Source organism: Eubalaena glacialis, chromosome 1 (genome assembly GCF_028564815.1).
Source record: "Eubalaena glacialis isolate mEubGla1 chromosome 1, mEubGla1.1.hap2.+ XY, whole genome shotgun sequence".
Classification (NCBI taxonomy): domain Eukaryota; kingdom Metazoa; phylum Chordata; class Mammalia; order Artiodactyla; family Balaenidae; genus Eubalaena; species Eubalaena glacialis.
The window spans coordinates 79,879,574-79,894,007 of NC_083716.1; the positions used below are offsets into that span (position 1 = coordinate 79,879,574).

General features: G+C 40.8%; 1 protein-coding gene across 4 annotated transcripts in view; it reads left to right on the plus strand.

The window, feature by feature from the left end:
- Positions 1-14,434, plus strand: part of FAM13C (family with sequence similarity 13 member C) — a 130,236-nt gene that overhangs the window by 92,699 nt on the left and 23,103 nt on the right. For all 4 annotated transcript variants that reach the window (XM_061181740.1, XM_061181720.1, XM_061181734.1 and 1 more), the window contains one exon: positions 12,980-13,190. In XM_061181740.1, coding sequence (XP_061037723.1) covers positions 12,980-13,190 — 211 coding nt within the window. The remainder of the gene's footprint in view (positions 1-12,979; positions 13,191-14,434) is intronic.

Genomic DNA, 14,434 nt, shown 5'->3' on the forward strand with positions numbered 1-14,434 from the left:
CTTTTGACTTGATTTAAGGCATGACTTAAGTAAAGTTGTTTAACTTTTCTTTAAACATCAAGGTTAGATTTTTAATTTTTTAATTTATTTTAATTTTTATTTTTTTGGGCCGTGCCACACAGCTTATGGGATCTTAGGTCCCCAACCAGGGATTGAATCCGGGCCCTCGGCAGTGGAAGCACCAAGTCCCTAACCACTGGACCACCAGGGAGGTCCCTAAAGTTGTTTAACTTTTGCAGGGGGCATCTGAAATGCTGGTCTGAGCAAAGTACCGTACTCTCTATGTCTTGAGATCAAATATTGTGTTTTAACTTGAGTTTACAGGATACAAAGATTAGTCTCACCTAGTAAAATGCCTGAGATGCTCCCCTGTTCTAGAAATACAATTACAAACTGCACTTGCAGCAAGAGCAGATTTTATGGCACCCGAAGGGACACTGTGTTCTAGAGAGTGTTCTTGAACCTTCCCGCACATCACAATTATCAGGAAGCTTTTATACCTGGGGATTTTCAGTCCTCATCTCTAGACAGTCTAGGGTTGGAAGTCCTGGAATCTTTATATTTCATAAACATTTTTGAGTATTGGGAGCCACTATTTAAGTGGACAGTGTCTTGAATTAAGAGAGAAAGAAGGTCAGGTTCTCTTAGGTTTTCTTTGACTCAGTTTCATCAATGGGAAGAAGCTCACAGACCACATGGACTTATACCTTAGGGTCTGTGACCAGTTGCCTCAGTCCATTTACTTCAGGAGAAAGGTGCTCAAGCTAGAGCTCGAGATGGGCGGGATGGGGACAGGGACCAATCTGAGGGATGTAGAAGGCTTTAGAGAAAAGCGATACAGAAGGTACCAGCTGCAAGGCAGCTTCGGGACTGTACAGAGGGTAACCAACTGGCCCAGTTTTAGCACGAAAAATTCCACATGCTGGGAAGTCCTCAATTCCAGGCAATCCAGGACAGCTGGTCACCCTACCTGTAGGTTGCAAACTGCATAATGCGAGATGGAAACCCACATGATAGTGAGGCTCAGATCCCTCTAACTGAATCAGCAGCCCTCTCTTACAGCTGAAGCAAACGTTTCCACCGGACATTAGTAAGCATCTATTCTGGTGTTGTTGATGGGAAAATGGAATGAGGATTGTCTTTTCACCTGCTTGTCATTTTCAATGTATGTACGAGGACCATTTGACGTTGCTCCCCGTGACTAAGCATAGTAACCCCTGTTCTGTCTGAGCACAGGTGATGGCATTTTTAGCAAAAGCTGTCACTGGAGATAACTGAAGACTTATTACTGTAAGTAATAATTCTAAAGCAATACCTAAGTAATTATTTTATTATAAAACCTTGACTTTCACATTGAACTTTCCATTTGGGTAAAAGCCTTGTTGCTAACGTTGATTGGCAACACTAATGTAGTATATCCAGGTACAGTCTATAATTATTCCCATAAAGTGTACTGTATGGTCTGTAGGTCTCTTCCTAAGGTTGAAGTTGAAATGGGGCAGAGTCGAAGAGAACCTGACCTTCTCTGTCGTATTTTAAGACACTGTCTACCTGACCAGATGTTCCCAATTACTTGGCAGTGCTTATTAAATGTACAGATGTCTGGGCTCCCCACCCTAAGATGCAAAATTAAAATGTAGAGATGAGGCCTGAAACTTTCCATGTTTGAAAAGCTCCCCTTGATGATTCTGATGTTCAGGGAGATTCAGGAACACTTTGTAGAACTCAGTACCCTCCAAGGGCTCCACGAAGGGTGTTTTTGCTGCAGGTGCAGTTTATAAGTGGGTTTCAGGAACAGGGAGCATCTCAGGTCTCCTACTAGGTGGGTCTGATCATCCACATAATGTGTCATCCTATCTGGCAGCAGCCCCAGACAATCGTTTAAAGTCAGTAAGAGAGAGTCTACATTACCTCAGCGTCAGAAGTACCCAGACTCCAAATGTCTTTTAGAAACTTTATACATTGAGTTTGTGTATGTGTGTGTGTGTGTGTGTGTTATTTCTAAATCCTTCTTGAACCTTTTTATGTTTTTAGTATGTCGCACTGGTTGCTTTCACTAGAAAATGGCTGTCACTGTAGAAAGTAGTACCTCATCTTCTTGTCCTAAATTGGTTCCTTTAAAACAGTGGTCAGTGGTTTTCAACCTGGGTGTTTTTGTTTGTTTGTTGTTTTTGTTTTTTTGCCCCCTTCGGGACATTTGGCAGTATCTGGAGACATTACTTTCTTGCCACAGCTGGAGTGTGAGTGCTACTGGCATCTAGTGGGTGGAGTCCAGGGGTGCTGGTAAACACCCTGCAATGTACAAGACACCCCTTGCCCCTAACACTGCCCCAACAAATTGTTATCTGGTCCAAAATGTCAAGAGCGCCAAAGTTTAGAAACCGTGCTTTAAAGGTCTTTAAATGAATAATATCAACCTTAGCTAACAATAACCTCTTCATTTGCACCAGGCATTGTTGCATGAATTTTCTTACCTTATGGTCATAACCACCCTCGGAGGAAGGTGCCATTATTATCCCCAGATGAAAGATGAGGAAATGAACTTAGGGAGTTAATGTAACTTGCGGGCGGTCCCACAGTACTGAGTGGTGGGGGGTTGGGAGGAAAGGGGAGGAGTTGGGGGAGTTTCCTCAATCAGACTCCGTGGTCTAAGTGTTTCACAGGATATCATTTGCCATCCTGCCTAAATGTTAAGTCCACATGATTCTAATATTCTAGAATCTGAAATTAAGCCCGAAGACAGCCTATGTGCCCTCTGTATAACTAATAGGTTTTAAAGTCATTTTAAAAATCCATCCCTGACTTTGTTTTGTTAGACTGGAGGCATCTAGATTTGTAGTTGATTAACCTATTGCAGCCCCTCTGTTCCTCTAGTCATTTCAGCTCCTCTGATCTTAGCCATCTCTAGGCCCCTGTGCCTTTCTTGATGTGTATTTCCCTGACCTGCATAGTGTTTTCCAGAAGGAGTCGAATAGTAGAATTTTGTTTGTAAATATGGGCATAGGTCCTATACTTTTGCAAAATGATACTCTTGGGGGAAACTGCGCAAAGCGTACAAGGGATCTGTCTGTTGTTTCTCACAACTACATGTGAAACTACAGTGATCTCAATAAAAGATGAATTAATACCTAAAAAATATGGGCAGCGGGAGTGTTTCATAATCTAGTTACAAAGTAATTATGCTTGTTGGATTGCTTTCCATACTCTTCCTAGAAATGTACACTATCTTCTAGACCTTTTTGTCATATCAATATAGTCTATAAGAGCTCCAAAAATCCCATTTCCCATAAAACTAATAGTTTAGTGCTTCTTATGTGTTAAGTGTAGATGGCTTAGTTTTGTCTAGCTGAAGAGCCTGCTGGCCCACAGTGAAGGTCATCTGCCACTATGGAGCCTCCTCATGGTTTGTGAGCTTCTTCTGTGGTTGCTTTGCATTTTACTCTTTGAAAAATACTAACGTCATCCACAAACTCAGACTTGTGACTCTACTTCCACTTCATTGTTATTTCTGAAATGTGAAATAAGATTAATCCAGGATCCATCTGCAAGGATTAGTGTTGACACATCTGTCATCAAGATACTAATTCAGCTCTTTCTTTGGGGCATATTATTAAGTGAATATGTTTTTTTATCCATTACAAAACATTTAGCCCAATCATCATTTGGTTTTGTTTATAAATAACTCTTGGTATGAACACCATGCCATAGACTTCTTGAAAGCCCAAATAAATGATATTCATTGGCTCTACTTTGTTCAGAAACATAGCTCTTTGCAGAACTTGATGTGCTCGTTGGGTGATCTTGGACAGGTTATTTGACCTCTCTGCCACAGTTTCCTTTTCTTTAAAAAGGGAAAAAGGATAGTATCTACTTTTTTAGGGTTGTTGTGAGGATGACATAGCATAATACCTATCAAGGTCTTAACACATCACCTGTGGTAAATGCTCAGTAAATGTCAGCCATCATTATTTTAAAAGCTGGGCATTCAGAGCTTATATGCCTTTCCTCCAGTTGATAATGCTTGCATTTGTCTTTAAATGTCTATTCTATCATAATTTCTAATGACTTTCAAGGTGTGGAAATGACATTTAGTACTGTTTATTCCCTAGGTCCTCTCTAGAGTCCTGCATTTGATTGACATTACACTAGTTCTCTTAAGCAAAAGGTATTTATAACAGCGATAATCTACAATGCTGATGGTTGAGTAACTACCTCTTATTAAAGGTGAAACTACATTTGTTACCATAAAATCTATCCTGTGTTAAACCTATGACATAACTTGGCTGGAAAAGATCTTTACTGTTAATAATTCTTCTCTGATGCTTTTATCGCCATCTTCATAGTTTCTGAAAGAGGGAGCTCCACATTAACCCCTTGTTTTCCAAAGAAAGCATTTTAAAAAATGATTTCAAAATTCATAGATGACAGTATAATTCTCTGATACCATTTCTATAACTGCCTTATAAGGAAGGAAAAAATCAGTCCTATGGCCTAAACCACCAGATGATTATTAAAAAATTTTTTTCAAATTCAGTTGTTAAGACAGGCCAAGGATTGTGGTGTATGTATTGTCCTATTTGTCTTTGCCACACTTTTTACAAAGGATTCTGAGTGTGAAGAGGCTTATCTGGCCAAGGACCTAATAGCTGTTAGTAAGTGGCATCTTGGACCAAGCCCAGGGCTCTGACTCCATAGCCCAGGCTTTTAACCAGTGGGCTTATAGACATGTTAGTTTTTTAATTAATAGATTTTATTTTTAAGAGGTTTTAGGTTTATAGAAAATCAAGCATACAGTACAGAGAGTTCCCATATGCCCCCTTTCCCCTGCACATAATTTCTCATATATTACAGTCATTTAAAAACCTTTCTTTCTGGTTATTCTTTCATGCCTATGAAGGAGAGTCTAGAAGTGATCAGACCGTTTGCCTAGATGCTCAGTGTCTGACACTGCTCTGAACAGCCCCCAGGCCCAAAGTGGACAACCTCTTCTGACTCTTCCAGTAACCTAGAATTATACTTTTCCATGTCTCTGTGTGGAACTGTGGGTCCAAGTTTTTCTGATTAATTTTTCCTTACTGACATTGAATGAGCCTGTGAAGGTACGGCCTGCAACAAAGGTTGGAATTTCTTTCCGTAGTCTTCCTGTTTGCTTTGTATATAAGTTCCCTTTTGCTTTTCAAAGCACGTCTGCTCGTAAATGAAAACCCTCTTTTGAAAATGGCTCTTGTTACCTTCCTAGCAGATTTTTCTCAGCTTTCCCACTGAGGTGCTCAGTTGCACAGGAATCAACTAGAAGACACGGAAAGTTGTTTGGGCTGAAAAATGATCAGCTTGCCGGCACCCAGCTTTCTCTCTGTACCGGCAGGGTGCTTCTGAATCTTGGACACTATCATGGGTGATATTTGCTCTTTCTTCCCCTTCCCCACCCTCACAGCTTAGCTGAGCGCTTGGCTCCACTTTTGTGACACAGGGAGGGGAAAAGATGTTTTCAGAGATCAGACACCGTCGGCCATTTATTTCCCTTGGTTATTTCTCAGTGGTTCGTCGACAGTGTGCATATAGGCAAAGAAGTTAAGTCTTGAATAATCAGAGGAAAGTGCAGACATTCCTGTAGTCGCTCGGTAGATTTGTCTAGAAGATCATTTCTTCTTTTCTCCCCAAGTGGTGCATTTGGTTTGGTGCTGTGTAGAAACTGCTTCCAAAAATATGAATGATCCCTGCCTCATATGTGCTTCTCCAGAACAATGCAAAGAATAGACTTCTTCCCTTTCCCCATACAACAGAGATCTGGCGACCTGACCCTGTCCTCAGTGTGGCTCACAGTGCTGTAGCCCACAGCACGGTTCTGAGCTCTGGTAGAAGTCACTAACGTCCAAAGACCTCAGTCTGCCTCGGGCTAGAAGTTTGCTTCCACCGCATGTTTCCTGAGAACGAACTCAGCCTTTGTCACCCTGCCGCGCCTGCCTTCTCACCCACCCTCACCATCGTGGTGTCTGTGTTTCTCTTCTTCTTCTTCCCCCACAGCTTTCTGGCTTCTCCTCTTTCTCACCCACTACCTTGCCACTTTGTCTTCCTCTGTCTCCATTCAATCTAGTGGTCTCTACGCCCTCCTTTTCCCTTGGCACTTTACTTTGCTAAGCCAGTTTCCATGTGAAATGAAAGTATATTTAAGATAGTTATTGAATTTCATCTAGACACTTAAATTTATTGAATATCACTATAATACTGAAAATTTGGGTGAATTCAAATCGTTTACACCTCCCAAAATGATACTGTGATCTTCCTTTGCTTGGGCCTTTGTTGATACTACCTTTTTTAAACTGGAGGTCATTTATTCCTTATTTTTACCATTGAGACAGTGAAAATACTTAAAAAGAACTGCAAAAGTCTCTTATCAGAGTGCATAGAAGTTATTATTGGACTTCTAAAATAATCAGTGACAGTATACCCTGAAGATTTATGTATTTATGTATTTCTGTGATTTAAATGTTACGTTTACTTGGCAAAAAGTGTTGCATATGTTAGAAATAATAGCAGTGACTCAAGAAAACAATATTCCAAAATTGTCTTTCCATAATTCTCTAGGGAACAGGAATGGTAGTATTAAGTTTGCCTTAAGAACTACTCAAAAACCTAAAACCTGGATCTGTATTTACTGATGGAAATTTAAATACAAGATTGTAATAAAAAAAATGCAGAGGCAAGGAATAAGTTTAGATCTGAGCTGAGGCTTCTTGATCCATGTAGCTTTCTGGTTTTCAGGAAGGATTTTGGAATTTCTCATCACCCAGCTAACCCAGTGCCCTAATGTACCGGTTGTTCATTTTAATTGAAATCAGTACATTGGCTCCTTCAAAATAAAAATGATGCTCACCGTCCCACCCCCTACTCCGGAAGGGGCGTTAAACGGGGAAGTGCATGATGAGGTCGGACCCAGTTAGATTATATCTCTTGAGCTCCATACCTACATGTATAGAGGGGCTATTGGGCACCTCCACCTGGATGACCAAAAGTGCCTCTTAACTCAGTGCATCCAGAACTGAACTCATTTTCCCCTTCGGCTCCCCTCTTTAATTCCCTAGCTAGGTCAAAGGTACCACCATAAATATAAACAACAACAGCTATCATTTATTGATGAGTTATTATGCCCTCTCCCCCAGACACTATATGAAGCACTTGAGATTCCTTATCTTTTTAAAATCCTTCCAGCAATTTATGAGGTAGATACTGATGTCATTTTCACTGAAACAGATGGGAGAACTGAGACTGAAAAAGATTGAATAATGGGTCCCAGGTCACACATCTGACAAAATTGGGACTTGAATCCAGGTGTTTCTGGAACTATAGCCCATGCTTTTATTCATGATGTCAAACTGCCTCTTGGGATCTGCAGGATGCTTGCCATGGAGCCAACCCCTGTTTTCACGGTGACAAATTCCTCACCCCTCTAGCTCACTGAGGTTTCTGGTGGTCCTCCACAGAAGCTGGCACATAGAAGCCTGCTTGGAGTGCCAACCTTGTCCCACTCGGTGGCTCGGTCGGCCTCATCTACCAGAAATCCGTCTTCATCTGCCCTCATTCCTACCCACCCATCCTAACCTCAGAGATACTGCTTTCCTCTCAGTGGTCTCTGAGCAAGCAAGCCCATCTGTTTCCCCAGGCTTAGTTACTGGGATGACTTCAGGCTACCTATATTCTCTCTCTTGTGAACCATTAGTGCCTTAGGTTAAATTCAACTTAAATTCAACACACCTACAACTAAATCCATTGTGTATCCATCAGATGTTTCTGAGTTGTTTTTTGGTTTTATTTTGGTGGCCCTTTTTGTGTGAGGCTGGCCGAGAACTCTGATGCTTGAGCCTCATTAGAATCATGTACCTGTTTCTGACTCATTTAGTTTTTAATACCATCAAAGGCATGGTGTTGTAGTACCATCAAAGGCATGATGTTTGGCATTTTGGAATGTATCTGAATGCTACCTATGGGCCCACCATGATGGGTAAACCCAAAAGTGCAAATTAACAAACCCACAAGCCTGTGGCTAATTTGTGACTCAGATCTCAGCAGTCCATCTCAAGTGGTTGCAGATAGAGATTTATTTAAACTTTAAATCACTTTTAATTACTTTTTAATTAAAATTTTTTTATTGAAGTATAGTTGATTTACATTTGAATCACTTAAAAATTCAGATTAGAAAAATGTTTTTTAAAATCTGACTGATTCATTTAACAGCTGTAATACAGCATCTGTTCCTGCCTGGGGTTGCAGCCAGATCAGAAGTGGGCTCTGGCCTTCACACCTGATGATAATGACTTCTCTAAGCTGTGGTCCCTATTGCTCAGTGAGTGGCCTGCTAGAAATACCCTCTGGCCTCCAAGGTCGGAGATGTGGAGTCTTCTACCACGGGCGTTGGTCAAACCCTCCCTGACTGGAGCTCACATAGTCATACTACCTTCCCTCCTGAAATTAAAATGAAGATCACATTACTCCCAGCCTCCTGTGGTTATTATGAAGATTAAATACTTGCAAAAACTCTTATTACAAGCTTGAGGACATAGTGACTCACTGCATGAGTATTAGATATGATTATTATTCTTATTTATAAATAACTGGTAGGAGGTACAATATGTTGAGGGGTGTATTGGTCCTCATTTCCCACATTAACCCCATAAGGACTCCTAGTGGAGTTGGTGGTCAGTAAGAAGATAATATTCAACTTCCTTATGTTGATATTAATAATTGTTTAAATGATGGTTCTCCTGGTTACCGATTTAGCAGTTTCTACGCCTTATCTCAAAGTTTCACCAAATATACTATACAAAGGATGCATGGGTGAACATTGTTTTAATAGGAATTTATTTTAATGTGTATTAGTTGAAGAAATGTAACTAGCACATCAAATTTATGATTTCTTGGCCATTATTGCCTAAGATGAAGCTGAAATTTTGGAAAACTGTAGATTGAAATTAAGATTGTATTTAATATATAATCTTATATATATTATAAGGGGGGAGGGATAAATTAGGAATTTGGGAGTAACATATACACACTACTATATATTAAATAGATAAACAACAAGGACCTACTGTACAGCACAGGGGACTGTACTCAATATTTTGTAATAACCTGTATGGGAAAAGAATCTGAAAAAGAATAACTGAATCACTGCTGTACACCTAAAACTAACACAACATTGTAAATCAACTATACTTCAATAAAAAAGAAATTAAAGAAATTAAGATTATATATATACACATAAACATATATACACACATAACATACATATATACATATATATTAAAAATAGGTTTATGTGGATATGGCAAAAATTTGTAGGGGATACAGTTTTCCTATTTCATCCTCCCTTAGTCTTGAGAGGCAGGGAGAAGGCTCCCTTAGTCTTATTCTCCCCATTTTACAGATGAAGAAACTGGGGTTTAAAAAGGCCCATTTTTTCTCAAGTGCCTGTTAACAGGTGGTGGACCTGGGATTCAAATTCACAATCTTTGTTCTCGTTCTGCCTGTGGGGTTGTTTCTCACTTCTCTTCCCAGGGATGCATTTTTTTTTTCCAAATTTTTACATTAACTTTTATTGGTTGTTTCTTCCTATACAATTAAGACATTCATTACAGAAATTGTAGAAAATACAAAGAAGGATAAAAGAAAAAAATTTTTTTTATTGTGGTAAGAACACTTAACATGAGATGTACATTCATAACAACTTTTTACGTGTATAATACAATACTGGTAACTAAAGGCATGAGGTTGTACAGCAGATCTCCTTTGACTTTCCTGTCACAGCCCTGTCAGGTGGTCCAAACACAGAGAGAGGTCAGTGAACTTGCTGGAGCCCCACAAGAAAGTATGAGCACCCCGAGCCCTGGCTCCCAGGCCCTCCCTCTAAAGCATAGTGCATCACAGCCTGGGCTCTGCAAGTTGCGCCTTTCTTTGGAAGAAAAAGCAGTTTGCTCCCAGGGTCCCATCAGAAGCCACCCGAGTTTAATATTGCCGTAAGCTTCTCCCTGTTGGGGAGCAGGGTCTGTACGTGGTGGCCTGGGCTTTGTTCCCAGGATGGCAGCCACGCTGGTTGGCTCTGAATCTACCCTGGTCTCTTCTGAGCAAGGAGCTCAATAATCCTGTCTACACAAATGCGCACACATAGGCACGCGCCCACTGATTTAATTAAGCCACTTCTCGACTCAAATGGTTAGTTTAGACAAAGAACTCAGTCATTACCAGATTACCAGTGTTTCTTTTTAACATTTTTATTGGAGTATAATTGCTTTACAATGGTGTGTTAGTTTCTGCTTTGTAACAAAGTGAATCAGCTATACATATACATATATCCCCATATCCCCTCCCTCTTGCATCTGCCTCCCACTCTCCCTATCCCACCCCTCTAGGTGGTCACAAAGCACCGAGCTGATCTCCCTGTGCTATGCGGCTGCTTCCCACTAGCTATCGATTTTACATTTGGTAGTGTATATATGTCCATGCCACTCTCTCACTTCATCCCAGCTTACCCTTCCCCCTCCCCATGTCCTCAAGTCCATTCTCTACGTCTGCATCTTTATTCCTGTCCTGGCCCTATGTTCTTCAGAACCTTTTTTTTTTTTTTAGATTCCATATATATGTGTTAGCATACGGTATTTGTTTTTCTCTTTCTGACTTACTTCACTCTGTATGACAGACTCTAGGTCCATCCACCTCACTACAAATAACTCAATTTCATTTCTTTTTATGACTGAGTAATATTCCATTGTATATATGTGCCACATCTTCTTTATCCATTCATCTATCGATGGACACTTAGGTTGACTGTCACTTTTCAACTGGTCACTTTGGGATCTTTCGGGCTCACTGCTTCCTTTAGTGGTGAATTGGGGGGAAGAAAGGTCAGGATGTTAGTTAGGCAGCACTGGTTTTTTGAGTGCCCACAAAAAACAGATGCCATGTAAATGGAGGTTTACAGTTACTATTGCAATGGCGTTCATAGTGGCCTGTGATTCTGTGAAGTCATATCTTAGGTCTCTGGGGGTTTCAGAAGCTAAGCTCTTACATCCACGTTAGTCATATGGCTAGGAACCCAAGTGCCCCCATTTTGTCATTATAAGACAGCACCAAGAGACTCCTGTTAGTTTTGACCCTGGCACCACAGATGAGCTGAAGAGAAGGCCTCCAGTCTTTACAATTTCAACAAAAATATGCTGGTCCCAGGTGCTTGCTAAAGATCTTTTTCTTCCCCATCATTATTACCAAAAGATGCTGCCCAGAAAAGGGTAACATGAATAAAATGCATTTCTTCGTAGAGTCTAATGGTTTAAGAAAAGGGTTTGGTGAGGGACTCAGACACTTCCTGGTGGGTGTTGAAGGTCATTGTTAGTATATGCTGTCGTTTACTGGTTAGTAACTATCATTCGTGTTTCTTCTTAGGGCTCCCGCCAAATGGCAGTGTTTTCTGGCTAAATTATTCTTAGCCAGGGTGTTGCCCGTGGCGAGCTGTGTCAGGCACACCAACACACTTGCCTGTGGGCCTGGGCTTTGGCATTCGTCTGGCTCCAGCTTTCCCCAGTCCTCACCCCATCCGCTTCTGACCAGCCTCAGCCACTGACAGAGGTGCTGTCGATCGGCTTTAAAGGCCCGATCGGAGACAGTGTCCACCCTCCCAGTCTACAGCCCAAAAGCGGAGAAGCCAACTGAAAACACACAAGGACCTAATCAGAACTTTGATGTTACGCAAAGCAAATTGCATTTCAAGCTCTAGAGAGCTCGAGCCATTCTAAACCTGATTAAGATTCATCCAGTACCAAATTGTGATAAATGTTATTTTGGAAAAGTGGATTGTCAGTATTTTCAGATTCACTTGTTCACCCAGAAAATCTGTGTTTTTTCCTCTTTCTTTAGGGTAGTCAGAATAAGAGAAAGCCTTGGGTTGTCCTCACTTGTTTGCTGGGCAAAATTGAGAAGGTTTTGGCTGCTCCTTGAGTAGCTCTGAACAGCACGCTGGGATGGAGAGACTCTCCCTCCGGCCACCGTGACTCAGCGTCCTAATGTTCCTCATTGCCCTGCCCTCACCTCTGTAGCACAGGGGTGCCCACTTTCTGGACTGACCTGGTTGGGGAGCCAGTGAGCTCATGTAAAAGGGGAATGATCACAGTGAGCATTCAGGCAGAGAGCTGCCAAGCTGGGGGGAGGGTTTAGCGCAGGTTTTGTTCTTGGTTTTTGTTTTTGTCCCAAATAAAATGCTACCTCAAATTTTGGAGAAGAAATAGAATCATTCCTAATTCCGCCATGCTTTGTAGTTGCTATGTAGCTTCTTTGATCTTTTAGTGCATTTATTTGTGGACATAAATGTATGCTGCTTATATCAAATGGAATCATTACTGTTCTGTGTTGAAATGCGTGGTTTTCATTTAGTGTATTCAGAACATCATTCCATACTGATGTTGAGTTCTCCATCATTTTTAATGAGTGCTGAGTAATTTTCTATCCGGGGACTCCTCGGCCCTCTCTTCCTCCTTTGTTTTCTCTTCTCTTTTCCTCCCTACCCCCTCCTCTCCCTTCCTTCTCTGGCAATTCTGTTATAACTATTCTCCCTCATAATCTATCTTTTTCTCCAGTTCCATGTCATTGTTTTCTTTTTTTCACTCTAACATGTTGTTATATACTCTCTGACATATGCAAATAATATGAAATAAAGAGAGGATTTTTGTAGTTTTGGACCATGCTGACTTGTGTAACTCAGACCGAAACAATCTGTGTTTCCATCTTTTGGTGTGTGTTGGCTTTGTAATATTTTCTGTCCAGATTCTGTGAGAACGAACATGACAGAATTTTGAAAGGCTCTCATATCCCCAGAAGGAAGAAATGACAAAGAGGCAAGACATTATAATGAATGTTTATAATCTTTGTTTAAGAACATGACAGTCTCAAGCCCTCTGTCACTTCTAAGTCTCGATGATTTATCTTGTTTCCTCAGACCCTGTGCCAGCGCACAAAGACGTGCAGAATGGAGCGGACAGCGCGCCAGAAGACCTCCAGTCTGTTGAGACTAGCAGGCTTCTCTATCACATCACTGATGGTGACAACCCGCTTCTGTCACCACGATGCTCCATCTTCAGCCAAAGCCAGAGATTCAACTTAGACCCTGAATCAGCCCCTTCTCCACCCAGCACTCAGCAGTTTATGATGTAAGAAAACCTTGTTTTGTTCTTGTCTTCATTTCATGCAGTTTTTTAAAATACCATTTACAATACAACCCAATACATTTATAAATTCAGTGAAGTGTGTGTCCAAAATAGAGCAAACATGCCTACCAAAAGCAACTGCAAGCCCTGAACAATAAATGGCAAAAAATCAGAGTACTTTCTAGTTAAGAATGCTGTTTTAGGCCTTTCTGAATCAGGAGGAGATGGTCTCGAGACACAGGCTGCCCTACGGCTCACATGTCTGAACATTTTTGGTGAAATGACCAGAATCCTAAGAAAGTCTGTGTACATGCAAGTACCAGGAATTCTTGATGAGCTCATAAGTATTCTGTCCATGTCCAGCAGTGGCCTCGATGGATGGATTGTAGCAATGCTTGTGAGTTGTACATCTCCATTTCTTCTTGGATTCTAGAAAAGTGGTAGCTTACAGTAGCTCCCCCAGACAAAAAAAAATGTGAAACTATGTGTTCTTTTTTTTTTTTTAAGTTGCGTAAGTAGTTTTGATGCATAGCTAAAATGAGTCTCCCTTGACCAAAAATACGTGCAGGGAATTCCTAGTTTCTCTTTAATAACTCCTGCTGTTACTCATGAGTTTATCTAGACCAGGGTCCACGGACTGTCTACTGGTGGACTTGAGGGATTTAGTGCATTATTACTATTGTAAAGTGTGTCAGGTGAGAAGGTGAACGCGTTTTCTGGAGAGGGGGTCCATTCCTTTCATTAGATTCACAAAGGCTCTGTTATATAAAGAAGAGTTAACTACTCATCTAAATCTTCCTTGAAATTGTTTTTAGGTGGGGCTCATGCAACTTATTGAGGATGATGGTGCAATAGGGCTCTCTCATTAGTCTGAAACTGGTGTCCTCCAAGCTTTAGGAAATACATTTCCTAGACTAATATTCTGACATTTGTAGACTAAAGTCCCTGATGATGTTTGCCCATAATGGAGTTCTGTGATCAGGGATCTCCAATAATGAGCAGATGCTACCACAGTAGACTCATCAAATAATGAACTGGCCTCTGGACTTCTCTGATCATCTAGGAAGCTTGGTTTGTAGACCAGCAGCAGTGTTTACTGGAAGACCATTTTTTAAAAATTTATATCTTTTAAAAAAAATTTTTATTGGAGTATAGTTGATTTATAATGTTGTATTAGTATGTGCTATACAGCAAAGTGAATCAGTTTTACATATATCCACTTTTTTTCACATTCTTTTTCTCATATA